Raw genomic sequence first — 27,017 nt, 5'->3', positions numbered from 1 at the left:
TTAGCGCTAACTCAAATTTTACATCTCTTATAAATCGGTGGTTTCCTTTATTATTGAGTGTCTGGCTCTCAATCTATTTTCGATATCTGATTTAGTTCTTTCGAGTATGTCTTTTATATAGAGAGAAACATTTTCTGCTTTCTCGAGTGCAGCGTTGATATCCTTAAAGGCAGCCTCGTAATCACCAAGGACAAAGTAAATTCTCGCCCGAACATAATAACCTTCGTACTTCACTGGAATAAGCCCAATTGCCCGAGTGGCTAGTTTAATTGCATCCTGCACGTCCTACGATCGGTAAAAAATGTGTTTAGAGGACAGTCCCACCAGGCAACCTTTAATACTTACATTCATTTTTCGTTGACATCTGGCCAAACTAAGGAGTAAATTATATAATAATTGTGTGATTACTTCCGGATTTGAAGTACTGCTATGTTCTATGGTTGATATTTTGTTTAGAGCTAATCGAAATTTTTGCGAGGCTTCAGGAAGAAGATGTCTTTTTAACAGTGAATTTCCATCCCTTACAACGTTATTCAAGAAAAGAAGGAACATTTCTGGCGCTTCTTCGGCAAGTGTCCATGTTGTGGGCCTTAAAAGTGCCCCTGACTTCAGGAAAATTTGTAAGACTGGAATATTCCGACAAGCAACAGCACGATCCAGCGGAGATACTCCATTTTTATCCATCCGTTCTACTACTGCTCCATTATTCAGAAGTAATTGAATGAGACGTAACGAACCTTGATAGGAAGCAAAATCCAGTGGGGTCCTTTTGAAATCGTCGTTTGTTTCGACTTGGGCTCCTTTTTCCAAAAGATATTTTGCCACATGATAACGCCCTTGAAGGCATGCCCACGATAAAGCAGTCAATCCATTAATATCTTTGTGTTCTACTTGTGCGCCATTTTCAATAAGATTTTTTACAACATTGAGATGACCCTCCTCTGCTGCTATGATTAAAGGTGTTTTTCTAGTATCGACTTCGAATTGATTGACGTTTGACTGTCGTTCTAGTAAAATTTCAACAACATTGCTATGACCTGCCCGGGCAGCCAATATAATTGCGGATTGGTATTCCTTATTTCTTTTGTCAATTTCAGCCCCTTTGAACAGGAGCAGTGAAACTGTTTCTGAGTGGCCTAGCTTTGCAGCTTTCATCAAAGCAGTGTCGCCAGTCAAAGGATCACATGCATCTATGCAGATTTCTGAAGCATCAAGTAACTCTTCTATGATATCCAAAGACTTCTGGGTTGCTACTTCTAGAAGAGATTGCGTTACAGCTTCTTGGAAAGTCGAATGTCCTTTTTTGGTTGTTTCTGATTTCCAATCACATTTAAGCAGATAATGCAGAACATTACTTTGGCCACATTTGGCTGCGTGTACCAGGGCGCATTGTTTGTTATTGTCGCATTTGCCCAGAGAACTATTACCTGCGACTAATAACCGTGCGATATCGGTATGCCCTCGCATAGAAGCAAGAATAAGAGGGGTATGCCCCTCGGTGTTTTGCTTCTCTACATCAGCTCCAAACTCCAACAGCACGCTTACCAGAGAAGTCATGCCTTCATAAGCGGCTATGCATAAAATAGGCGATCTTTTCAAAAAATCTGTAGGTATATTTGGATTTGCACCAGCGAGAAGTAACAATTTACAAACCTTGATATCAGGATTATAAACATTTCGCAGGGCCGAAAACGCATTTGATACGGAGTTCGAAACAGAAGCCACCCAGTATGCTTGAATATCGCGCAAGGTATGCTGGGCCGGTTGCAGGCAACGATACACGCGGGCTTTTATTATATGGTACGCTAGCTCTAGTGTCTGTTCGGTATCAAGAGGGGCTTGAAGTCGTGACAAACGGAAAGCAATTGCATAATGGCCCTTCCGAAAATCAACTAAAAATTTAGTTGGTTCCTCATTTGCGCGACATTTTAGCCATTCTCTGAATGAAGGATGAAAAAACATATAGGTATTATCTATTCTTTTGACTAAAAGGTCTTCAAGAAGCCTAAATCGTTGCATAAACTCATTCCAATCAAGAGGATCATGTACATTTAGTGCAACTATAGAGTAATAGATCTCACTCAGAGTTAAAGGAGACAAGGCAGCCAAGCAGACACTTAAAATCGGTGATACTTTTTCGTAGCTGGAGTTAGTCGGAAAGCGAGAATTGAAGTTTAATAAGAATAGCTGAGACAAAGATGTAGGTAAAGCCTTCAAATTGGGTGATCTTATAATAAGCTGGCCTTTTTCTACTAGGTCCAACGTTAATTTTGCGTGCAGGAAGGACCCTTTTGCTGTGTAAGTTAGTTGTTCGAAGAATGCTTCATTGGAAAACGTATCCTGGCCTAGTGGCAAACCATTATCTGCACCCAAACTATGCTTTATACGTTGCAATATGTACTCGTTAATGTCTTTCTGCACGTTCTCATTAGATTCCCAGTTGTCCAATGATAGTCTCATGTATGGAAGCCCCTTGACTGCGTCTAGTACCTGACTTCGAATTGTTGCTACAACCTTAAACCACGGGGGAAAATGGCTCACCATTTTAATAAGGAACGAAGAAATTGTAAACCCATAGTCAGGCTGGTGAGATTCGGCTTCGCACAGAGCATCAATAAGCAGCAAACATTGTTTAACGTTAATTTTTCCTGATGTTTTCAGAAAGGCCAAGGGTTCTAATATACCTTTTAGCATTACTTGCTCTGGATTGGCTACACACTCACTAATGCTTAAAATATTTTGTAAATCAGCCTCGTTCAACAAATATTCTCGATATGCTACGAGTTGAGGCGCCTGGCAAAGTTGGGCGGCGAGAGAATGAACGAAATCTGGCACCAAGCACGTGCTTCTGTTTTCCATTTGACAAAAGTGGTAGGCCACGACCTGTGACGCCAAGGATTTGATCCGGTCGTGACTAACATTAATTTGACAATATATTCCTCCACTCTCAGCTTGTTGTGATCCTTTTTTCCGTCCGAAACAAGAATAGTCCACGAGCTGTAATATTAGTGATGTTTTTCCACTTCCAGACTTCCCAGTAATGAGTACACCTGGCATATCTGTAGTTAAAATGTTCGACATGTCTCTAATGATCCATTGCCTTCCAACAAACGGAGGGTCCGGCTCTTGCAGTGGAACTTCGAAAAACAGTGGTTTAAGTGCAAGATATTGAAGAGCACTTTTCATGGAATTGTACGTTGATTCTTGAATGGAGTCTTCTTTTTCATTAGTTGAATCTTGGAGTAATGGTTTGGGAATTTTCCGCGCTGACCAATCTTTGATGGTTCGTAGATCTATAAAGAGAATTGATGGAATAAATTTAAGATGGGTAGGTAAAAAGTTTACTCGTCGAAAATCGTTGGGAAATTTTCTGATTTGGCTTCTTCGAAGTCTTATCGCAGTTTGATGTATTTTTCGAATTTTCCACGTTAGGGGTAGCTGGAAAGAAAAATCTTTCATTAGTTTTTTTTTCTAGGAATTGATATCATATTTCGCATTATCAATGATCAATCTTCGGCGTAGGGATGAGGAGGTTTACTGTCTGTCAGTGCATCTATCCGTCCGTCAGATGTTCCGTCTATTTGTCCGTCTGCCACACACGATTTATTGACAACGGTTATACCTGTTCTGAATTTTTTTGAGAGATATTGGAACTGTGAATCCTTATGCATGCAGTGAGTTGCGTTGTGTTTCGCTGGCCTTTCACTTGTTTCTTCCAGCCACTATTGAGTTAATTAGAGTTTAATTACAACTTAATTTGAGTAACGGTAACGGTTAAAGTGTTATGAAGTAATTTTGTGCCAATAAATGAACTTCACCTAAGCAGGGTTCTAGAGAGATTGAAAAGATGCCGCCTAGAAGTTGTTGGTGCTGGTTGGAAGTAATTACTTCCCAGGCGTATCAGTTGCTTACACAAACTGGCACAGTAATCAATTCCATCGTTATACAAACAAACTTCCCACCCGTACGTGTCGATGGGTTACTTATCTTTTATTTCCTATTGGCAGGTAATGCTGTGACACGTCAGTTGAGGCGAACATTTTCTGCAAACCTTGGCATCTAACACCCTCGCTTACTGCAATCCCAAAATGGGACAACTGCGGTCTAGTGGGATTAATAATAATAATAATCGTTGGCGCGACAATCCATATTGGATCACGGCCTTGAAGTGTGTTAAAGCACTTCCTTCAAGACCGTAATAGTACACTACAGGATAACCTGTAGTAGGCAATGTGGTGAGCATTGCACTCGCCCGAAATTATCACCCTGATTTGACTCAGGTACTCATTCACAGCTGAGTCGACTGTTATCCGCGTCACGATACAAACACCAGTGCCACCAGTGAAATTTAAATCGCGATCTTCCGTACGACAGCCTTGTGCTCTAACCACTCATCTATTCGGACAGCGTGGAGTTAATACGTCTTAAATTAGGGAGATACACAGTCAAGCTGTGCAGAAGGGACGTATCGCTGCTATTTGGTAAGTGGACAGTTGAAAGAGCGGAAATCACGACTGGAGGTATAGAAAATTTTGGGCGACAAGCTGGCAATTGCCTCGGTTGTGACCCATGAGCCTGCCTTTGAATTTGGGGCACAATGTTATGGATCATGGCACCGCAGTATGATACGCTCCATGTTCATGAATGAGAGACTACGAGTATTAGTGACAGCAATAGACCCCCGCGGTTCAAATCTCACTGGTGGCAGAGGGATTTGTAATCGTGACTGGATGTCGGATACCAGTCGACTCAGTTGTGAATGAGTACCTGGGTAAAATCCGGGAAATAATCTCAGGCGAGTGCAATGCTGACAACATTGCCTCTTACAATGTACTGTAGTGTACCGTTATGGTCTTAAATGAAGTGGTCTAACACACTTCAAGGCCTTGATCCAATATGGAATTGCTGCGCCAACGATTATTATTATTAATAGACTCCCCTTCTTATTTTCACTAATGACGGAAATTACTTCAATGGTGCAATCTAACAAAACTCTCGAAACACTGTGAAAATTATCAGCATTATAAATTTCAACCAAATTCAAACAGACTGAAAAGTCCGCACCATGTTGTGTGACGTCACACCTCAAGCCAAGAAACCAGTAGTCCGGCAACTGGCAGTTACTCATAAAAATATAAATCTGTCAAAATTAATGCTAAGGAAAGTTGTGAAATGCTAAGGAGGACGGTGAAATATTGTTTCATGCCTTGCTGCAGAAATAACTCTATAAGAACCCAGCAGAACACTTTTTGACTGTTCCGGACCATATAATATCTGTGAGCTGCTTCGGTCACGCGGCTTCCCGGACAGAGGTGAAGAAGCGTCTGATGAGTGGCCTCTGCCCTGGTACGAAAACGTAGCCGTGTTCGTCTCTCTTTTACTTTTTGAACCTAGGGTGTTAAACTCAGAAGGAGGAGTCCGTGGCCCATAAAGAGTGGGAACAAGTTGCTCTCCATTTGGTTCGATTTAGCATTCTCAATTCTTAAACAAGTCGGGAAACCGGAAGCTGGACGCTTCAGGTACGAAAGGTTTTGTGTATTTCTTTGTACGTAGCACGTAATATATGCATATATTATGTGAGAATATCCACTTTCGGATGACATTGACATTCATAGTCTTGAATTTACAAGGAAGTGACAACTTTGACGTATTACAACTTTGTTAGTAATAGTGGTATTTCGACCAAACTTGGTGGGATCATGCTCTATGTTATACCCTATATTATTGCGAAATTTCATGTTGCTAACATGAACTTAAGGGGGGTTTTGCAGCCAATTACTAAAAATTATGGTAATATACTATTATTAACTTTATTTGTACAGATATCAGTATGGAAGGTATTTCGGAGCCCAGGCACCATATAGTGGCAGCCTACTAATTTTTTTCAGATTTTTCGGTTTAGTCGTTTCTGAGAATGGCCCCCTTAAAGGAATGGTCACTTTCAACCCTCCGCACTCCCCACCTTTCTAACAAATGTCAAAACTAAGACCGGCTTCGTAAAGTACTAACCGAGACCTTTAATTTGATACCACATGACTATATTTGATGAAAAAAAAATTTACACCCCCCTTTTGCATGTATGGGGACCCCCCCTTAAATTCAACGTAAAATGATGTAACTCACTGTATGCGTGAGCGTTCACAGTTCCCACCTTTGTACCAAATTTGGTGTCAATCGCTATAACCGTTTCCGAGAAAAATGCGTGTGACGGACAGACAGACAGACAGACAGACGGACAGACAGACAGACAGGGACTCGGAACCCCAGTACCGGCGGCTTTTGGGAGTGAGCAAGCGGGCTCCCGGTCGTCGATATCCCTCGACCGCAGTGCCTCGGTGGTGGACAACTTGGCCACCTTGGCATATAATGCTACAAGTGATTTAGATCTGGAGAAGGAAGTATTCAAGCGAAGTACGACTTTACCGAGAACACCAATAACAAGACCAAACAAAGATGAACTAAAAGCAGCTTTTTGGACAACAAAAACCGTGACAACACCCACCGCACATGTTCAAGATGTTCGACAGCAGGAGGTGCTCCAGGAACAAGGAAGAGATCCATTCAAAAGAAGCTCATCAACTTTGAGATCTCCACCAATGCCAAAGACGATGAAGGACAAAGTACAGGCAAGGTCAACAAACGCCAAAAGTGAAGGACCGTGTAAAAGGGGTAACCCTGCCGGGACTTATAGGGAACAGAGTCCTGATCTGGAGGAATTACCCTTCACCCAGCTTGGGGCAAAAATAGTTGAGCTGTCCGAGTTTATCAAGGACAAGCACAACGTGCACCAAGCCATAAAGAATATGGTGAGGGCTATTAGAGTTCTCTATAATAGATCACAGATGGAGGAAAAGAACGATAAGAACACGCCGAACCACGCTGTGCCAACAGTATCACAAGCGACCCAAGTGACGCCTAACCGTACTACCATCGAATCCCAGCGAAATAAGCGAGTACGTGAAAAAGAGGGGGATCCTTTAAGTAATCAGCAGGCGCCTAAGAGAAAAAAAGGCGGACAGGACATCCGGAAAACCAACACCAACAGGTCAGAAGGAGGAAACCGTACAGCGAATCTAGGAAACTCGACCAGCGTTGCGAAGCCTAAGACCAGCGAAAACGATGGATGGACTAAAGTTACCAACAAAAAAGCGGAACGAAAGGCAAAAGTGCGAACTCGTCCAGATGTAATTGTTATCTCCAGTAAGGGCAATCTGTCCTACGCGGAGATACTCAAAAAGGTCAAAGCGGATCCCGGCCTAAAAGATCTGAGCGGAAATGTAAACCGAATCCGAAGAACCCAGAAAGGGGATCTCATGTTCGAGCTGAAAAGATCCAGCGTGGGCAAAACGGATGACTTTCGCACTCAAGTGAAAAACTCACTTGGGGAGAATGCCGCAGTGCGTGCCCAAAAACATGAGATCTACCTTCAATGTAAGGATCTCGATGAAGTAACATCGAAAGAAGAAATTTGTATTGCTCTGAAGGAGCAATTCAAGTTGAAAGAACTCACCGAGGAGTCTATTGTGGGCTTACGAAAAGCCTATGGTGGTACTCAAACAGCCACAATACGAGTACCAGCGGAGGCAGCACAGATGTTATTGGCTGCCGGAAGGGTTCGGATTGGATGGGTTGTCTGCCGTTTGAGGGAACAAATTTCACTGAAGAGGTGCTTTAAATGCCTCAGCAGCATTGATCGATCCGATCGATGCAGAAGGTGTGGGGAGAAAGGCCATATTGCCAGAGAGTGCAATAGGGACCCCAAGTGCCTATTGTGCGAAGTAAAAGAGGGACAGGATAACCGGCATATTGCGGGGAGTGGTAAATGTCCAGAATTTAGGAAGGCGCTCACTGCAATGAGAAAATGAGGTTTATTCAAATAAACCTGAATCATTGCAGGGTCGCTCAGGATTTACTTGAGCAGGCCACGTTCGAATCTGAGATGGAAATCGCCATCATAAGCGAACCGTATAGACACCGTCACGGTGGGATATGGGTCAAAGATTCGACTGGTGGAGCGGCGATATGGGCTTGCGGTCGACAGGCCATACAATGTACTGCAAGTCAGGCAGGCAGTGGCTTCGTGTGGGCGAAAATAAGTGGTGTATATGTTTACAGCTGCTACGCCCCGCCAAGTTTGACACTGTCTGAATTCGAGCAAATGCTTGATAATCTTGTTCTCGACGCGAAGGGACGAAGTCCAAAGGTGATTGCTGGTGATTTCAATGCTTGGGCCCTAGAGTGGGGTAGTAGGGAATCAAATGCTAGGGGGCGCAGTTTATTAGAAGCTTTTGCGCAGATGGACATAGTTTTGGCTAACGAAGGTGCTGTAAACACCTTCCAGAAAGGGGGATCAGGCTCGGTTGTAGACCTGACCTTTGTCAGCCCTTCGCTGGCGCGTGGTATGTCCTGGTGCGTCAGTGAACGCTACACCCACAGCGATCACCAGGCAGTTTTCTTTGAGACATGTGTCGAACCTCAGGGCAAAGAGCTATCATGCCCGAAACCGAAAAAGATTTCAGGCTGGTCTGCAAAATCTTTGGATGAGCAGAGCTTCTTAGAGGTGTGGTTGGATCAACCTGATATAGCAGGCGCCTCTACGGAAAGAGCTGTCCATCTGGCTCAATGCATCGCCAAAGCATGTGATGCGTCCATGCCTAGGAGGTGCGCATTCCCCCGTAGAAGACCAAACTACTGGTGGAATGATGAACTGACCGGCCTTCGATCAGCCTGCCACCGAGCGAGAAGAGCGGCTCAGAGGGCGGTAGGTAGAGTAGATCAAGGGCAGAAAGAGTGCGCCTACAAGGCAGCCCGCAAAACCCTCAAGCTCGCCATCCAGCGAAGCAAGAGGAAATGCTTTAGGGAGCTCTGCTCAGAAGCGGACGTAAATCCGTGAGGAAGAGCTTATGGAATCGTGATGGGACGATTTAGAGGCCGTTCGTCTCCGCAGATCACGTGCCCCGCCCTCTTGTTGAAAATCATCCAGGGGTTATTCCCCCAGCAAGAGGAGAACACCGACACATTCCAACCACCTCTGAATGTGACGGCAATCCCGCCAGTCACCAGAGACGAGCTCCTCGAGATCTGCGGCAGAATAGGAGACAATAAAGCACCGGGTCTGGACGGAGTACCGAATAAGGCCCTTAAGCTTGCCGTGAAATCCAGGCCGGACATGTTTGCTGAGTTGTTCGAAGCGTGCATGTCCGAGGGAATATTTCCAGCGGTATGGAAGCGGCAGAAGTTGGTGCTTCTGCCTAAGCCTGGTAAACCACCAGGTGAACCATCCTCATACCGACCCATATGTCTTTTGGACACGGTGGGGAAAATGCTAGAGCGGGTAATCTATAATAGATTACTCCCAGTAGTTGAGAGCCAAGGCGGCCTTTCACATCGGCAGTATGGATTCCGTAAAGCCAGATCAACCATTGATGCCATCAAATTGGTTACTGGCTTGGCCGAAGATGCAATCCACGGAAAGGGTAGTACCAGCAAATATTGCGTGGTAGTAACCCTGGACGTGAAAAATGCATTCAATTCGGCCAATTGGAATCTAATCCGGAAATCCCTAGCGAAGGTTGGTATTCCCGCCTACCTCGCCGCAATTGTCGATAGTTATTTAACTGAAAGGAGACTCTGGTACGACACTGATGACGGACCGCAGGAGTACGTCGTTTCCGCGGGTGTCCCGCAGGGCTCCGTATTGGGCCCACTACTGTGGAACATCATGTACAACGATGTACTTAATCTTCCCCTTCCGGAGGAAGCCACAGTGGTGGGTTACGCTGACGACATTGCACTGGTTGTTGTCGCAAAGCATCTCGAAGATGCTGAGTTATACTCAAGCGAGGCAAGCAGTGCTGTCAAATGCTGGTTAGAGAGCTCTGGTCTGACGCTTGCGGAGGAAAAAACGGAAGCGGTCCTCATCACGAAGCGCCGGAAGAGAAATTACGCCTGTGTTAGAGTCGGGAATCATATCATCACTTCCAAGCCGGCCATCAAATACTTGGGGGTGGTGATAGACAGGAAGCTCAGCTATAAGCAACACGTACAGTATGTTTGCGATAAATCATCCACTGCCAGTATGGCCCTGGCCAGGATGATGCCGAACGTGGGAGGGCCACGGCATACCTCTAGGTTGCTTATAGCCAGGGTGGTGACCTCAATTATGCTCTATGCGACCCCAGTTTGGAGCGAGGCATTGCGGATGTCAGTTAACACTAGCAAACTGAATGCAGTCTACAGGAGGACAGCCCTGAGGGTATGCTCTGCCTTCAGGACTGTCTCAGATGATGCAGCATTCGTCATCTCTGGAATGATGCCCATTGACATCTTGGCAGATGAGATGGCGAATATATACCATGCGAAGCCAATCTCTCCCTTATTGCAGACGAAAAAGGCTGAGAGGGAGAGATCCATAAATAGATGGCAAGAGCGGTGGGAATGCTCGGGAAAGGGTCGGTGGACTCACAGGCTCATTCCTGCCATCAGGGAGTGGTTGGAGAGACGACACGGTGAGGTTAATTATAATCTCACCCAGTTTCTCACGGGACATGGAGGATATCTCCAATACCTTCACAGGTTTAAATTGGAGACCTCACCCGACTGTCCAAATTGCGATGGAGTCCCAGAGGACCCAGAGCATGTATTCTTTCACTGTCCGAGATTTGTGGAAGAAAGGAGGAACCTAGAGGAGACTCTAGGAGAGGTGCTGGTACCAGAAAATCTGGTGCCGAAAATGCTAGCACATCAAGAGAATTGGGATGCGGTCAACTCCATGATCGCATCGATTCAAGATAAGTTGCGAAAGGCAGAGGAAAGCAGAAAAGCGCGGTCACGTGCGCCGCGTATAGAAGAAATGGGATTAAGCTAGAGTGAGCTGACTCCGCCCCGTGATGTCATACCTTACGGTGGTGCCGCGGGGCAGGGAGGGAGTCGGGGGTGGTTTTAGTGGGTAAAAATCCCACACGCTGGTGTGTCCAGACCAGTGTCTTTTGAAGATTTCCACCTCCTCAAAAAAAAAAAAAAAAAAAAAAAAAAAAAAAAAAAAAAAAAGACAGACAGACAGACAGACGGTAAACCGATTTTAATAAAGTTTTGTGTTTACACAAAACCTTAAAAAGTGGAGAAAACTAGTTTGGCAATTTCAAATTGCAAATGGGAGTATCAATGCAATATAGAATTTGCGAAATGCGTACGGTGATATGCAGACGGCCATCCATAGCATGTCAACTGTATGAGCAAACAAGTTGTTGGAAACATACAATATTAAGATCGAACAGATCGTCTGCAGGACCTCCCACTAGCTATTTTAGGTACGTGGAGGAGGGACATAAAGTAGTACAATAAATTTGATAAACTGATGCAGATGTTGTGGGGAAGAGGGAACCTGGCAAAGAATTGCAAACAAGGCCTTGAGGGCATACTATGCGAGGATGTAACCTTAGGTGAAAGGCTACACGTCGCATATGACAAGAAATACATGCTGTCTAGGAGAGATACAAGGGGAAGGAGCAAACGAGGTTTATTCAGATAAAACTCAACCACTGTGACGCCCTATACGACCTTCTAGATGAGTCCATCTGTGAGATTGATTTGGACGTAACATATAATGGCAAAATATACAGCGGAAAAGCCAACGAGATGTGGATCAAGGTAAAAAGTGAAAAGTAAGTAATTTGGGCGACTGGAAGGTATCCATTCAATGAAATAACCGAAACGATTCCCTAAAAGCTAAGAGTAATTAAGTAGTGATCATGCCTAAAGATTCGCACGAAACATTTTCAATGTATTGAAAGGAAGTTCTGTGCCGGCAGCTAAGGCGAAAGGAAAATTTTGGCAAAGGGTTAACAAGTTGCTGCATATAATAATTACTACCGATACTCTAGTGGAATGAACAGATCAGGTTACTGCTTGCTAAATATCTGCAAGAAGTTACCAGCGCGCGAGCGATGAATAGGTTAAAGCACAGAAAAGGAGATATATAAAATTTGTCAGAGAAAGTTATCGAAAGTGATTCGTGGGAGCAAAAGGAATTTGTTTAAGCAATCTCCTGGATAGAAACCTATAGAGCAGTGATAGCTAACAGGGCATGGTATTGGAATTGGAATTATTGCCCGTCCGCCACACATGGACTACTTACCCCGAATAATTTAGTCAGTAATTATTGTCGCCCCAATAATATGACACAGACATGAATTGATGAAAGCTTGGAACTTTTGAGTGACAGTGGTGGTGACTTTCCATAGAATACGAAGCAACATTTTCTCAACGCAGATTGACCTGTGTTCTAAACTTCGTTTATTGGTCCACAATGATCCAAATGTGTTAATGATTTCGGTATAGGAGGATCCAAAATTTCTCCTATGTAGGGTCGAAAATCACAACCGATAACAGCTACGATGATGAAATCCGCGCACAGTTGTTGTCAGCCAACAGAGCCTATTTCAGCTTACAAAAACTGTTTCGCTCGAAACGTCTCACCATAGGGTCAACGCTCTAACTGTACAAGACAATGATCTTGCCAGTCCTCATGTATTCCTCGGAGACCTGGGTTCTTAGCAAGAAGAATTGCGAACTCTTGGCCGCGTTCGAGAGAAGAATCCTCCGAAGAATTTTTGGCTCCCTACATGAGGATGGACGATTCCGTAGCCTACATAACGACGAAATCTATGAGCGATACCATGACCGTCCGGTTGTGGATAAAATCCGGCTCAAGAGGTTACGGTGGGCGGGTCACTTAATCCGTATGGATGAGGATGATCCAGCCCGGAAAGTCTATAAGGGCAATATCTATGGTAGAAAAAGAAGACGAGGCAGACCCTGCCTAAGGGAGCGATGGCGTAGGTCAGGACGCAAGACAGCTTTTAGGGTTATCGAATTAGTGGACCTCGGCGCAAAACCGGGATGTCTGGAGTTCCTTATTAAGGTAAGCCTAGACTGGATACCGGTTGTTGCGCCGTTGATGATGATGATGATGATGAGGATCCAAAAGGGAAACCAACCCCCCTTGCCGAGCAAGCTCCGAAGTGCTCCTTGATGCGTTCAAGGATGATGATTTTAGCTAATATCTTCGTGACAGCAGGAAGCATGCAATTGTCGTGCTCAAGAAGGTTGCCCTTCGGAATCGGAAAGATCTCAGATTTCCAATATTAACAAATGAGTGGAAGTAATAACTCTGCAAGAATGCAGGAGCTACTCCAAAATTTCCGCAGGGAAGTCGTCAAGACCGGTGTCCTTACTTCTTTTGAGTGATAATTTACTTCTGTTTGGGGGAATACTTCGCATCCGTATATTACGGTAACTTGTTATATCATCTACAAGAGGAGACGGGTTGTTCTACGATTTAGAATCGAAGTGCTTTTTCCACCTCCTTGGCTGCTTATCAACGTCTCTGACAGGATAGTCGAGAGGCATAGAATCACTAGCAAGGTCTTTTGTAATGCGGTAAACGGTAGCGAAATTGTTGTTATTTGCGGGACCTTTTGCTTCCGCTCCAGCGAAATGGTGGAATTCCTTTTGCGATGGTGAACACTACGTTGAACTTCATGTACTATTCCACGGTAACGATCCGTTTCCACATTCCCGCACTCAGGCAGATCTTGTAACGTCCTTTTGAGACGTGACGACAATTTAATCCGCAGCAGAGACAAAGACACTTTTGATTTCGGCTTAGTGCTCATCAATATTCTCGGGCTGGTTGTTTAGCGAGTGGGTCGTTTGCTCAGCAAGAAAATTACATTTCACAGGAATTTTAGCAGACGATGGAGACAGTCCGTATGGAATTTGGCGACAGACGATCTGTACCCCTGAGCCTTGGATATATAAGGTCGTACATGATTATATCATGAGAGAGGCCTATTGATTTTGGACATATGTTACGCTGCTCCAGAGTAACATTACCTGGCCAGCACTGGGAAACATATACAGAGGGTGCATTCGATTTTGGAATTGGGACAATTATTGATGGGTCGATTGTAAAGGACGCTATTTGTGGAATGCTACTTCATCCAGCATGAAACACAACAGCGGAATGACTGCCCCCATGCGGACTAAGAGAGCTGTCAAATGAAGTTCATTACAAGGACTTGTATGAAGCAATATACAACAAGTCCTGTGCGCAATGTGTGATTTTATGCGCGGCAAATGAACTTGCGTGCATATTTTATGTTATGACATTTATACAATTAAATGCCACTAAGAGTGCACATACCTCCGGCTTAAATTCAATTTTTATGAATGGGAGTGGCGGAACTAATGCAAGTGACATTGATAATTAGTACTTGTGGCGCAAATAATACCTTCTGCAGTTCTCAAAACGAATTCATTCAAATTAATTACATTCAAAAGTAGCAGCCAAAAACAACTCAAATGGCGTAATCTGTCATCAGAACGAACCTTGCCAACATGGAGCGAACTTTGCCGACCTGAAATCTTTATTGTTCATTGAAACTGCGTGCGGTCCGCAGCTTCTCTCGTCCGCATTCCACAAGCATCGTAATTGTGTTTTCCGCTTACGAGCTTTTGCAAACAATTATTCCGATCTTACACTTTAAGAAAAGCAGGGAAAACATAAAATGATTTTTTAGTCCCAGTTTGACAGGTTAACGGGGTGACTGCCTTTTTCCACGCGCTTTATTGGATTTTTACTATGAGAGATGAATGTAATATTTTTCAATGTTTTTTTTAAGTTTAAGTACAAAAAATAGTAACATTTTTGCCACGTCCCTATAATAATAATAATCGTTGGAGCGACAATTCAATTTGATCAGGGCCTTGAAGTGTGTTAGAGCACCGCATTCAAGACCGCAACGGCACACTACAAGATTACAGTACCTTGTAGGAGGCATTGTGGTCAATATTGTGCTCGCTCGTGATTTGACTCAGGTTCTCATTCACAGCTGAGTCGACTGGTACCTGCCGTCAAGTCACGATACAAATCCCATTTGAACCGCGACCATTCGTGTGAAGGCCTAGTGTTTTAACCACTGAGCTATCCATACACGAAGAGAAACCTTCCAAAGAAAGGTGCATGGATAATTCGCAAGAGCCGTTTTAACTGTTTTTTCGATTAAAAAAAATAATTTAAAATATTTGTTATTCATAATAAGGGGCTAAATTGTTGCCGGACCGACAACAACACTCCACATTTTTTTTAAAAAGGGGAAACAAATCCGTCTATTTGTTCGTTAGAAATGTGTGTTCATCTTAAATGAACAAACATTGTCTATTACCTCGTTAATAAATTGATCTAACGCATCTTCATGCACTTCCACTTTACTCTTGCACAAAAGCACATACGTAAATCAAAAGCCCCTGGTAACCAGGTACACACATCTCTATTATATTGGTTACTACTGCTTTATTACACATACATATACATACACATGTTTACCTCGAGTAATTGCAGTGATATGCAAATAACTAAAAGCCAAAAAAAGAAAACTAAAACGTCCCCATGCACCCCGTCGTTCATATAACTTCACTTTATATGATGATGACACCATACACATCTTAGGGTACAATAAATTTACTTGAAATGCGAGATTTTAACTTTCTATGACTTTGTCAAGAATAGATAGATTGCCTTCAAACTTTTCAGAATTATATCCTATATTATCGCCTATGCTGATGGCAAATTTTATACTCCTGGGATAAACTTAAGGAGGGTTTTTCGGTAAATTTGGCTCATAATTTTCAGCAATAAAACATAGGGGAGATGTTTCACCCTATATCAGAAATAAGATCAGTTTCGGAAAGTGCTAATCGAGCGCTTTTATTTGATACCCTAGACGACCACATTCTGTGAAAAAAATTGAAACTCCCACTCCCGTTTCACATGTATGGGGAGGCCCCCTTTAAATTCAACGGAATGGCGCCACTCGCTGCACGAAAAGGGACACACAGACCGCATCTCAACACCTCTAACGAAAATTGGATTTTCGAAAGTGTCACTTGAGAACGCTGCCTCAATCACAACGTCAGTATGGTAATTGGTGCTTGAAGTTAATATTATTCCGTATTTTATGTTGTAAAAAGTAAAGAGATTCCTAAAATATCTGCATATTTTTCAAAAAAATAAGTCATTCCTGGCGTACATAAGGGCTAGGCTGAAATATTGGTTGCCGCTGTAGCTGCTGGTGTAGCACCAGTTAAGTTTAGTTCTTATGAACTGAGTTTAAATATATTTTCGGAGAGATGAAAATAAATTGAAGATGAAATTACAAATGAAGAGCTGCTTGAAAAGCTAGAACGAAAAGAAGAAAAGACAAGAGGTGCCTAAGAAAGAATATGGATTCATCACCGTAGCATTTTTAGCTAGTGTTATCTAAAAACAGTTCCATAAAAACCGGGAAAGATCTTTTTATGTTGAAAATAGGTTAAAAAAAATATATATCCTTATTTGGGGGGGTTGTTTAAAACTAGTTCAATGAGAGTGGATAATGAAAACACTTACCCTTTGTAGTTTCAGATTTGGATAGAAGATTCTCATCCTTAGTTTCGACTTTAACATCTAAAATTACAAAGAAAGTTAGATTATATACATTCAGTAATTATTAATTTCTTGAAAAAACATTTATTTCTGTAATGCTAATACGTGAAGTTACTTCCAAAATGTGTCTGATGGGACTTAAGATGTTTGATGTTTTGCGAAGAGGTAACGTATATGACAAAAAATTGCAAATTTATAAGGTAACTGACTATCGGAAAATAGTTAAAAATTTGGAACAATCCGGAAAAATTTCCTTTCTATCCAACTAAAAAGAAGCCGTTGATTAAGCGTCGTCATTAACAGAATAGAACCAGAGGTGAGATCTCTGTTAGAGAACAATTTTAAAGTTCTTTTCCATAGAAGAATAGTCGTTGAAGAATCGCACAAAAGGAAAGACAATTTCCAATGCATTAACTATTAGGAGTTTCGGTATTCAAGTCCTTGCACAATACCACTGTGTGGATTATATGCAACAGTTTCCAAGAAATGTAGCAACTATGACAGAAACCACACAGGAACTGTAGATATTGCCGATTTTATGCTCTAAATAGTGTTGGTACTCGCGATCGCGTCAATCGAAGTGCTAAACTTTCTCACTGACAATGAGACCAATCTACATTTTCTATCCGAAATCCATCTGACGGAGAAATACCATTTCAAAAAACGAGACATGAAATCCAGGATATAAAACATTCTGACGGTGACTATGAAATGGGATGCTATAGTTGTGATCTTTGCAATATGTTACCTCCGAGATTCACCATCTCCTTCAGATTCATTGCAGCCAGATACTACAATGCAAAGCACACCTACTGAGGTTCCACATTAGCTACACATAGAGGAGAGAATTTGTTAATAGCAGGCCTGACTAGATACGGGCGTAAAGGAAGTGATCCCCACCGGGCTCGGAATTTTCTCGGAGCCCGGAATATAATAATAATCGTTGGCGCAACAATCCATTTTGAATCAGGGCCTGGAAGTGTGTTAGAGCACTTCTTTCAAGACCGTAACGGTACATTACAGTACAATGTAGGAGGCAATGTGGTCAGCATTGCGCTCGCCCGAGATTATTATCCTGATTTGACTCAGGTACTCATTCACAGCTGAGTCGACTGGTATCCGACGTCTAATCACGATACAAATTCCACTGTCACCAATGAGATTTGAACCGTGACCTTCCGTATGACAGCCTTGTGCTCTAACCAGCTATCCAGATACAGCCCGCAATATACACTAATAAAATTGCATATATATTTTTCAATATAGAAGGACACAAACTTCGCAGAATAATGCAAAAGATTATTGATTGGTCCATTAAATCTAAAAGTTGTGGGAACAAGGTTCAAATTGCGAAGCAGTGTGATACGACCTCCAAATATCCAGAATGCTACATTATTTTCTGAAGTGCCTTAGGGTTTGTAGTGATATATTGATCATTGACATATATGTATAACTGGCACGCACCTCCAAGTTTGACAGGATGCGAAAACAAAAAGTACAGTTCATTGTTAGGTTTCGTCGAAGTGCCTAGCTGGTTGGCGAAAGTGATAGCCGTCCAACTTTTGCAGAGAGAATTCTCTGCAGAACAAAATGGGACGCAGTGTGGAGATATTGCATATTTTCCAACAGAAAATCCATCTTTTGCTGAAATAATGAGCTGCTAGTTGCTCATAGTGGGATAGATAAGACGTAATAAGAAGGAAATAACAAGTTGGGAACCGGAGGCAGGACGCTCCAGTTGTGAAACGTTTTGTGTTACATAAAAATATTTTAGTCGACATTTGTTCCATTTGATATATATTCATATATTATGTCAAAATATTCACTTTAACGTGAAACTGACATTCATAGAAGTTGTATTCAAATGACAACCTTGACCTCCTATAACTTTCTTAGTAATAATGCGATTTTCACCAAACTTAGGAATATGCTTTTTATCATAGCCTCTACTATTGCAAATTTTATGATGCTAAGATGAAACTAAGTGGGGTCAGTCATTTACTAACAATTATAGTAATTTGTGCTATCATTAACTTCATTTGAACAGACATCGGTATGGAGGGTATTTCGGAGTCTACGCACCGTATAGTGGCAGCGTCGTGTTTTTCTATTGGATTTTTCGGATGGGTAGGTTCTGAAAATGGGTCCGTAAAAGAAGCGACCATTTTCCCGTCCCGCCTCCCCCCTTTTGCATTAATTGTCAAAACCCCAAAATTGGAAAGTATTAATTAAAACTCTTCATTTGATACCATACATGACTACTATATTTGGCGTTTGCATGTATGGAGACTCATCTTAAATTCCACAAAGAATGATGTAACTCACCGCATTCACGGTTCCCACCTCCCCACCAAACTTTTATTGTTCTAAGTACTATAAAGAAGTGCTGGGTAGTTTTTCAGTTTGGAAGTCTCATTTCCGTGACTATTGGAGCCATAAAATTTGTTATTTGCATGACTGAAAATATATTTATGTGAGGGATTCATCAAATATGAAAGCCAAAATGGGAAGAGTTTGACGACGACTGAAGTTTTGAGTTACTTTGTGGCTTTTAACGGCAGCTATTCCTAGCTTTGGCATGGAACTGATGATACACTCAAAATGTACATTGTGTCCGCGGCTGTTCCAAAGGTGCCTGCATTGTGCCCACTATGGTAGAACATCACATACAACGATAAGTCCATTCTTTAACATGTGACGGTAGTGAATAACGCCAAAGATGGTATACGTTGTAGACACAAAACATCTTATGGACTGGCTGGTTGTCCTCTTGTGAAGACAAACTTGCGGAAGTAATACTCATCAGTACTGTTGGAATCTTTTAAGTTATCTAATATATGATAGTGATGATAGGCGTAACGTTCAATTATAAGCAGCTTCTGCTATTTGGCACAGTCGAGGACAAAGCCGTACGGAAGAGGTATTTGGGATACTTTTCGGTTGCTTAGGTCTGAGGAGAGGAGGTGGAGGAAGTTCACATCAGGTCCGGAATTTTTTTAGGAGATTCGAATTACAGACAAGCTATCGGGATAATCCGGGGATGCAAAATTTTCACCGCAGGTCCGGATTTTCTCTCTACGACCCTGGTTTGCAGATATAGCAAAGTACAGTGAGCTCAACGTCATCTTACCTAGCATACCAGCCATTAGATCGTCACAAAATACAGAATTTAGTTGACTTTGATTTATCCTGAACGTATCTCCTAGTTAATTTTATGCAAGGTCTTGCTTCGATCTAATCTCCGAATTATCAACAGCTTTGCTATTATTTTCGAATCTTCACTCTCAAATCTCTGACTTAATAAACTGACATTAAAGAAAACGAACTGGTTTAAATATCGGCAGTATGTTAGCATACGCTCGTGAAGTTCAACGTAGAACTTAAAATTAAACAGGTTCTGTAGAGCACTTCCTTTATTGGCTGAAACGTGTTTAGTAGAAAAGACAAATTCCGTATTTCGGGAACCAACATCAAATTGTTGAAATTGTTTAATTTTGAATTTATATAGATATTTTCGAAATTATATCGTCTTAATTGTCTAATTATCCTATTAACGTAAGTATTCTATTCCCCAAGAAAAAATGCAGATTCTCAGGATTTCGGGGTATTGAAGTTGTAACTTTGCAGAGATTGCATAGAACAGTTCCTCGGGAAGAGCGTACCGTACCGCATGAGTGCATTGATAACCAAGATTGTTTTTCCTGAAATTTGTAATGGAAACATTCTTTTGTGTCTGGCACTTTAGCTACTGGACACGCTAACTGTTGGATCGTATGAATACTTTGCTATGCACGGTCCGCGTTGGATGCGCTTTACTCGTATTTAACTCACAGCTGATATGACAAGTATTCGACTTTCAGTCACGATAAAAAATCTCCCTGCCATCAGTGAGATTTGGACCACCTTCTTCCATTGTGTCGGCCTAGTGCTCTAACCCCTAAGTCATCCAGAAAGATTAGGATAGTAAGTGAAGCATGCCAAACAAAATCTAAATTTCGTTTCCCACAATTCGAAAGACTCGATGAATGTAATACAAAGAGAAGGTTCGCTTCTTAATCTTAAAAATAATATTGAGAACTGTATCTAAAGGCTCATAAACTAAGCGGCCAAAGTGAAAATGTTGGATAGCCCATATATAGTAGTTTCTATCAAATACCTGCCAATTGGTTCAATCCAGCGTTGTTCGACTGTGCGTTCCACAACGACTTTATTTTACCGAACACAAAGGACGATAAATGGCCAGCGTACGCTGCCCTGGAAAAGTGAATCCCATTCGATTTACCAGTATTATAATGATGGGCCGCATGTTTATTTGGTTTAGTAATAACAGAGTCAGAATGGAATGATGAATCCATCACAGAGCAATCTAGAAATTGAATTTCCAATAATAAGTGAAATAAGGTGGTGGAGATTTAGAGGTTAAGGTAAAAGTGAACCTACCACTTAACGATGTAGGCACTTCGACAGAGCCTTGTGAGGATGTTCTACGGTGACCGCCGAAAGTTCTTCGAAGACCTTTTGCTGTAAAGTTCTTCTTCCGGGGAGTTGTGGATGGTGTGCTATGTTGTGACGTCCTTTTTGGAGAAGAATTAGGATCAGTTGGTTGTTCGTTGTCCGCGATCGGCATTGCTTGAAGGCTTGCTTCAGTTCCGATTTTAGTGAATTCGTTTTTCTGTTGCTATAATGTTTGGGTATCAATACATGTCTAATCCAATAATATATACAATATTCTTACCTCTGGTGAAGAATATCTAACAGATTCATAGAGTCGAGAGGATTCATGCGATCGAAACATGTCTGCTTTACTATCTGGAGGATTAATTATTGGCTCAATTGTACTATGACCTGAAATATATACTTTCATTATGTTTCGAATAAAACCAGGAAAGTTATTTTACCGTTTGTTATGCAAAAAGGACATTTTCCACTCTCAAACATGCAAGAGTAACATCGTTCGTGGCCACATGAATCTATCAGTTTTCTCCTTTTGTCCTTATCGAATTGCAGGTGACAGCTTGGACATGTGCTTGTTACTGCTTGAGGAATTTCATAATGTTGCGAGATATCTGGAAATAATGATATTACTATAACTACATAGGCACAACTGAGTTGCTTTGGTTTCCAGAAATCGATTTTTTCTTTTATATATATTTTGAAAGCACCATATTTTGGGAGTGGTCAGCAACGCGCTCGCCCGAGATTATTACCCTGATTTGACTCAGGTACTCATTCACAGCTGAGTCGACTGGTATCCGACGTCAAATCACGATGCAAATCTCATTGCCACCAGTGTAGCTTAAGTACTGAGGAAGAGGGTAAGTAGCTCTCGAAATACGTATTTACTAACTATTAAAATATATTGTAGTAGGAGAAAGCTACCTAGTTTTATTTTTATTTAGAAGAACTACAAGCATCGGAACGATAACTATTTTAAGAACAAAATATGCCAAAATTTTTAGTACTATCATACACTACTATGCTTCAAAAAGGACATGAGCATAAACTTGAAAAAGGAGTGAGCGTGTGGGGTTCTTTTGGTAACGGCCACTGCGAATGCATTATGCGAAAGCATAAGACGCTTGCTTCGACAAGCGGAATTGGCAGTGTACATGTGGCAACCATACGAAAGTCTTCCTCGATAAATAAATCGTTAAATTTCTTGTCCAATTTCAAACTAATGGACTGAAATGGACATCTTACCTGCAATTAATTGATCCTAAGTTCAATGTCAAAGCAGAAATCAATTTGGTCTTTATAGTGGAGCTCTTCGAAGAGATAATTGATTGATTGAGAAAGCGCAGGTCATTGTTAGCTCAGAGACTAAACTAGGTAGTTCCGTCGAGCAAGGTATCGATTCGCAATGCTGGGGTCATTATATTCACATCCTACATATCTACGGACTGATTTTGAAAGGGCCCTCTAGCGTTTCCTTGACTCTGATGACACGATGATTATAACGAAAAAGTTAGCTATCAGAGTTGAGTAATCCGTCCGGATAATTAATCATTAACCATGAAGCCCTGTTACTAGTATTTTCAACATGCGCTGATCATTGAGGTATATATAACTCCAGTCCTGGAGTACGTGGTCACGACTGTTTGTTCTGTTAAAGTCCCTGCTACGTTCCTGTCCGTCAGAACATTGTTGTAGTTAGTGAAGGATGAGGAAATTAGGTTCTTGGGAGGGAGGGTTCTTGTGAAATAAATGGGGCAGATGTTAACATTTCGAGGATGTAAGTAACGCAAGTGAAGAGCCAATCAGTAGACTGTTCATGCAACGATTCGTATAAAAGGAGAAAAAAATGTAAGTAAGTAAGAGTAAGATACATTGCCTTCGTAACCATAGATACGAAGATACAAATATACCCTTCAAAGAATTATTAAATACTCTTGTAGATGAAATAGCTAGTCACCGTAATATGCGGATACGGATTTTTCCATCAAACAGAAGATCATTTCGGCCACCAATGCACTCAAACAGAGTAAAGCCGCTGGGTCTGACGGTCTGTCCGCAGAGTTATATGTCACTCATATCGAAATCTTGGGAATTGGAGACCTTTCCCAAAGTGTAGAAGAAAGGTGCACACGTGTTGATTATGACAGTTGGACGGGTATCTGCATGCTCCCTGCCATTGGAAAGATAATAACTGAAGTAATCCTTGAACGCTTCAAATATCATCAGACATCTTGAACGCTTGATCGACAAAGAGCGGGTGGTTTTCCGCTCAGAATCCTCTTAAATTAATCATAATAAAACCATGTATCATTTTCGGACGGTGTGCGAGGTTTAGATCTGCCTCATCTGTTCTGCATCGGTTGTGAGAAAGCTTTCGACAGCACAAACAGGAAGTGATGCTTCCCTATCTGGAAGACGTGGAGGAGTTCAATGTACGATGACATTTTCCCTCAAACACCTCGATTATTTGTTTGCTCTCACAGCGAGTCATGGACCTTGACGAGTGGAGTTTAACTGAAGATAAACGCCAACAAAACCAAGATTTTCAGTCTGACAGGTCATCGCACTTTCCTTATCTGCATTAATGGGCAGAGTATAGCAATTAAGATACGGGCGGAGTGCGCATTCGATTTGAGAACTGTGGAAGGCACTATTTGCTTTGCAAGTGCTAATTAATATTGTCACTTGCATTAGTCCCATCGCTAACATTCATAAAAATTCAATTTAAGCCGGAGGTATGTGCACTCCTAGTGGTATTTAATTGTATGAATTTCATAACATAAAATGCAGGAAGATGCATAAACTATTTGCATAAACTTGAAGATTATGTGCAATGCCGTGATTTTGTGCGCGGACAATCGACTTGCGTGCATATTTTTTTTATTATAGAAAATAATCAATTAAATGCTACTAACAGTGCACATAACTCCGGCTAAAATTCAATGAAGTGATATTAATAATTAGCACTTGCAATGCAAATAATGCCTTCCGTTGTTCTCAAAACAAATTCAAATTAATTAAATTCAAAAGTAATAGCCGAAAACGAAATCCGCCGCCATATTGTAAATGACATGAAGTATCAACAAACTATTATGTGTCACGCATCGCAAAAGTACAATTTTCCGAACTTTTTTGCGTTCCGCATTGCGCATTGGACTTGTTGTATATTACCTCATACTAGTCCGTGTAATGAACTTCATTTGACAGCTCTCTCACTGCCTACACACGCAGTCATTCAGCTGTTGTGTTTCCTGCTTATCACAGGCGTCGATCAATTTGCATATCCAGCAAACGTTATTTCTGCGAACGGTGGCACCGAACTGAATATTGCTCAAAACACCCGCTTTCGCTGTCCTGTCTAAAATCTGGAAATGCAGTTATCCCAATACCTGGTGTTCTTTCTAAATTGTTATACCTCAAAGCCTACATGAACATTTGCCTACGACGTATATCGGAGGACTCTGGCTTGATACTATTTCATACAAAAACATGGTTATTGTACTCGTCTGTTATTCGTACGCACTGTGTTCGGAAGGGCGAAGTGGAAGTGGATAGCTCACACATTAGAGAGGGTCGACAATTGCATTGCTAGCTACCCCATGCAGTGGAAGCCATTTTCCCAAGATGGCCGACAAATGCGTCGAACTAAGCGCAGAACATCAACCGATCGTTATAATATTTATAAAAAATTAACAAGTCATGTAAGAAGAACTGGATAAAGATACAAATACGAATTTAGATTTATTAATATCTTGGGCGTCCATAGTAATTTTTCCAGCCCGATCGCATAGTTCGTTATTGAAATACAGAGCAATTTATAGACCTATCTCCAAAAAAAGGTGTTTTTCTGCTGCCGCGCTAGAGGGCGCGGCAATCATCTTAAAGATAAAAATAAACGGCATTTTAACGTACAGACTTAACTACAGTCCGCAAACTAGGATTATTAAAAGATATTAAAAGCCAAATTTGTGGTGCCGTGTTAAACTTATTTTTGTGAATTTTGGTGTTTTTTCACGGTTTCTTCAATGAATAAAAAAACTACTGACTGAATCGCAATTATCCTAGTTTGCGGACCGTAGAAATCTGTTCTGAATAATTCCTGAAAATTTCAAAGAATTTCATTGGATAGATTTTGGGCTATGGTTGCAGCCGATTTTCAAGATCCAGTTTCGAGAAAAACGCATTTAAAAAGCAGAATGTGATTTTTAGCCATAAAACATCAACTGACCATTAATCTGCTATACCTAATCCATACACCTGTAGTTTCTTGAAGAAACACATGTACAGCCTTGGTTTCAATTTTTGTCCTTTTAGCAAAGTCATTCGAATGTCATTCGGACCAATAAAGACGAGCTTTATTACGGCGATCGCCATAAATTTGGCATGTGACTTATCACGTGTTTAACACTATAATTTCCGAACGACTCCGAATATTAAAAAATCACTTTGCCCATATGTTCTATATTATATCTAGATACAATTGATACCAAAAAAAATTGATTCCGTAGATCCGACACACGGGATGACCCCCTTAAGGTTTATTGTAAGTAGCTAGTAATATACAATTTTTTTTTTTAAAACAGAACCGTAGTTCCAGCATTCAGGCTTTCAGTAGGCCCATTGTGCTATCTCTTGAACTTGACACTCTTTCAGCTTCAGATATTATGAAGTGTGTAGGTTCAGAAACGTCAGAAAGGGTACCCCTATGTATATCACCTCTACCTGGGATAAAAACGAACCCCATGTCTAACTGGACACAAAAGCATATGACTCTGCTTGGGTCTTTATAAAATTTCCAGTTGAACGGATCAACGCGTTACTTCACAGAATAGTTCTTAGTTATCAAGATAACTTTTAATTTTTGAGAATCTTTCTTTACACATTAATATTTCCATTCAATAGCATAGCAATCGATAGCAGTTTTCCCAGGATAACAGCTGTAAAACGGATTGTGAAGTTACTGGAATCATTACCTCCGTTATCGATCGAATGTGTTTGTCGTGTTCTTCCAATAAGTAGATAAATAAATGTGATGTGAATATTAAAACCTACCGATTTCAGTGCAATCTGCATAAACGCTCCTACCGGTATCCTCTCGTATTGATGTGCGAAGCTCATCCGAATTGCCGGCTGTCCCATTTGCTTGTGTACTAGAACAACTGGATTCCATAATTTTTTTCATTTGGTTTTTTTGTTGAATTTCTTTGTCGATCACTGCATATATCGGTTCAGCTTTCGGTAGCCTAGTTGCATCTGATTTAAAAGATTGATTCAATGCGCCGTAGCAGGAGTTCGTCATAACATCTGGATATTTGCACATTAGTCCGTTTGCAAATTCTCTGTATGGCGAACAGCTGCCGCTCTTCACTTCCAAGACTGCAGTAGCGTATTCTAGCCCAAGTGGGTTCTGGTTGTCGACGTTGTTTTTGAAGCTTTGATATAATCCTGAGTTACACGAGTCGTTCATAGATTCCACATAGTTGAAGTCTTCGCTCCCCCACTGAGGTTTTTCCGCTTCATTGGTGCTAAATTGATCAGTTGGCTCTTCAATAAAATCCGATGCTAAGGAATTGAACGAGTCTGACTCATTCTCTTCTATGCATGATAGATGACGCGTCCGAAAGCCGTAGTAACCATTTCCATATTCGGAATTAGTTGCGATATCGAAGATAGGAGATACCGATTGCTCCAAGCACGAGACAGAGTTCAGGGACGAAGGTCCTGAATCGTTTAAGTTTGATGCATCTGGGGAGGTCGTTGATGTGAGAAGTAATTGATCTATGTTGTGATGGTTCATGGTGAAAACTTCAAATTGTTCACGAACTGTACACGAAATCTAAATTATCAATTCCAACGTTATTATTCACTATTTCCCAGATTTCATAATTAGAGCGCAACCATCCTTGAAATTCTTTCACTAGTGCACCAAAATCACGTAAGACACGCAACTTAATTTAGGAACTCCACTTTGAAGAGGGCAATGAACACCTCTCAAGGGAACTGAAGGGAATGGCATATTTCCAATATTCCTCGTATTTTTAACACACTTCCATGTTTTCGCGACCACACAAACTAA

The 27,017-nt window shown here is 41.5% G+C and overlaps 1 protein-coding gene across 1 annotated transcript; it reads right to left on the bottom strand.

Moving 5' to 3' along the window:
* LOC119650399 (protein TANC2) lies at positions 1 to 27,017 on the bottom strand. The gene is made up of 9 exons (XM_038053178.1): positions 25,994 to 27,017; positions 21,385 to 21,552; positions 21,222 to 21,331; positions 20,927 to 21,164; positions 20,643 to 20,852; positions 16,451 to 16,507; positions 3,346 to 3,438; positions 346 to 3,293; positions 1 to 285 (listed from the first exon to the last, which is right to left on the bottom strand). Exons 1-9 carry the CDS (start codon positions 26,736 to 26,738, stop codon positions 28 to 30), a joined length of 4,827 nt encoding a protein of 1,608 aa, XP_037909106.1. The 5' UTR covers positions 26,739 to 27,017; the 3' UTR covers positions 1 to 27.

The sequence above is a fragment of the Hermetia illucens genome, chromosome 2, assembly GCF_905115235.1.
Source record: "Hermetia illucens chromosome 2, iHerIll2.2.curated.20191125, whole genome shotgun sequence".
Lineage (NCBI taxonomy): Eukaryota > Metazoa > Arthropoda > Insecta > Diptera > Stratiomyidae > Hermetia > Hermetia illucens.
This window is presented reverse-complemented; position numbering and strand designations above follow the sequence as displayed.

Excerpts from the sequence above, each read along its gene's own strand:
- LOC119650399 (XM_038053178.1), bottom strand. The coding sequence starts at position 26,738 with ATGAACCATCACAACATAGATCAATTACTTCTCACATCAACGACCTCC. Across the intron at positions 21,553-25,993 it reads TGCAGATTGCACTGAAATCG|ATATCTCGCAACATTATGAA; the intron begins GTAGGTTTTAAT and ends CATTATTTCCAG. Across the intron at positions 3,439-16,450 it reads CAAATCTGAAACTACAAAGG|CTACCCCTAACGTGGAAAAT; the intron begins GTAAGTGTTTTC and ends TTTTCTTTCCAG.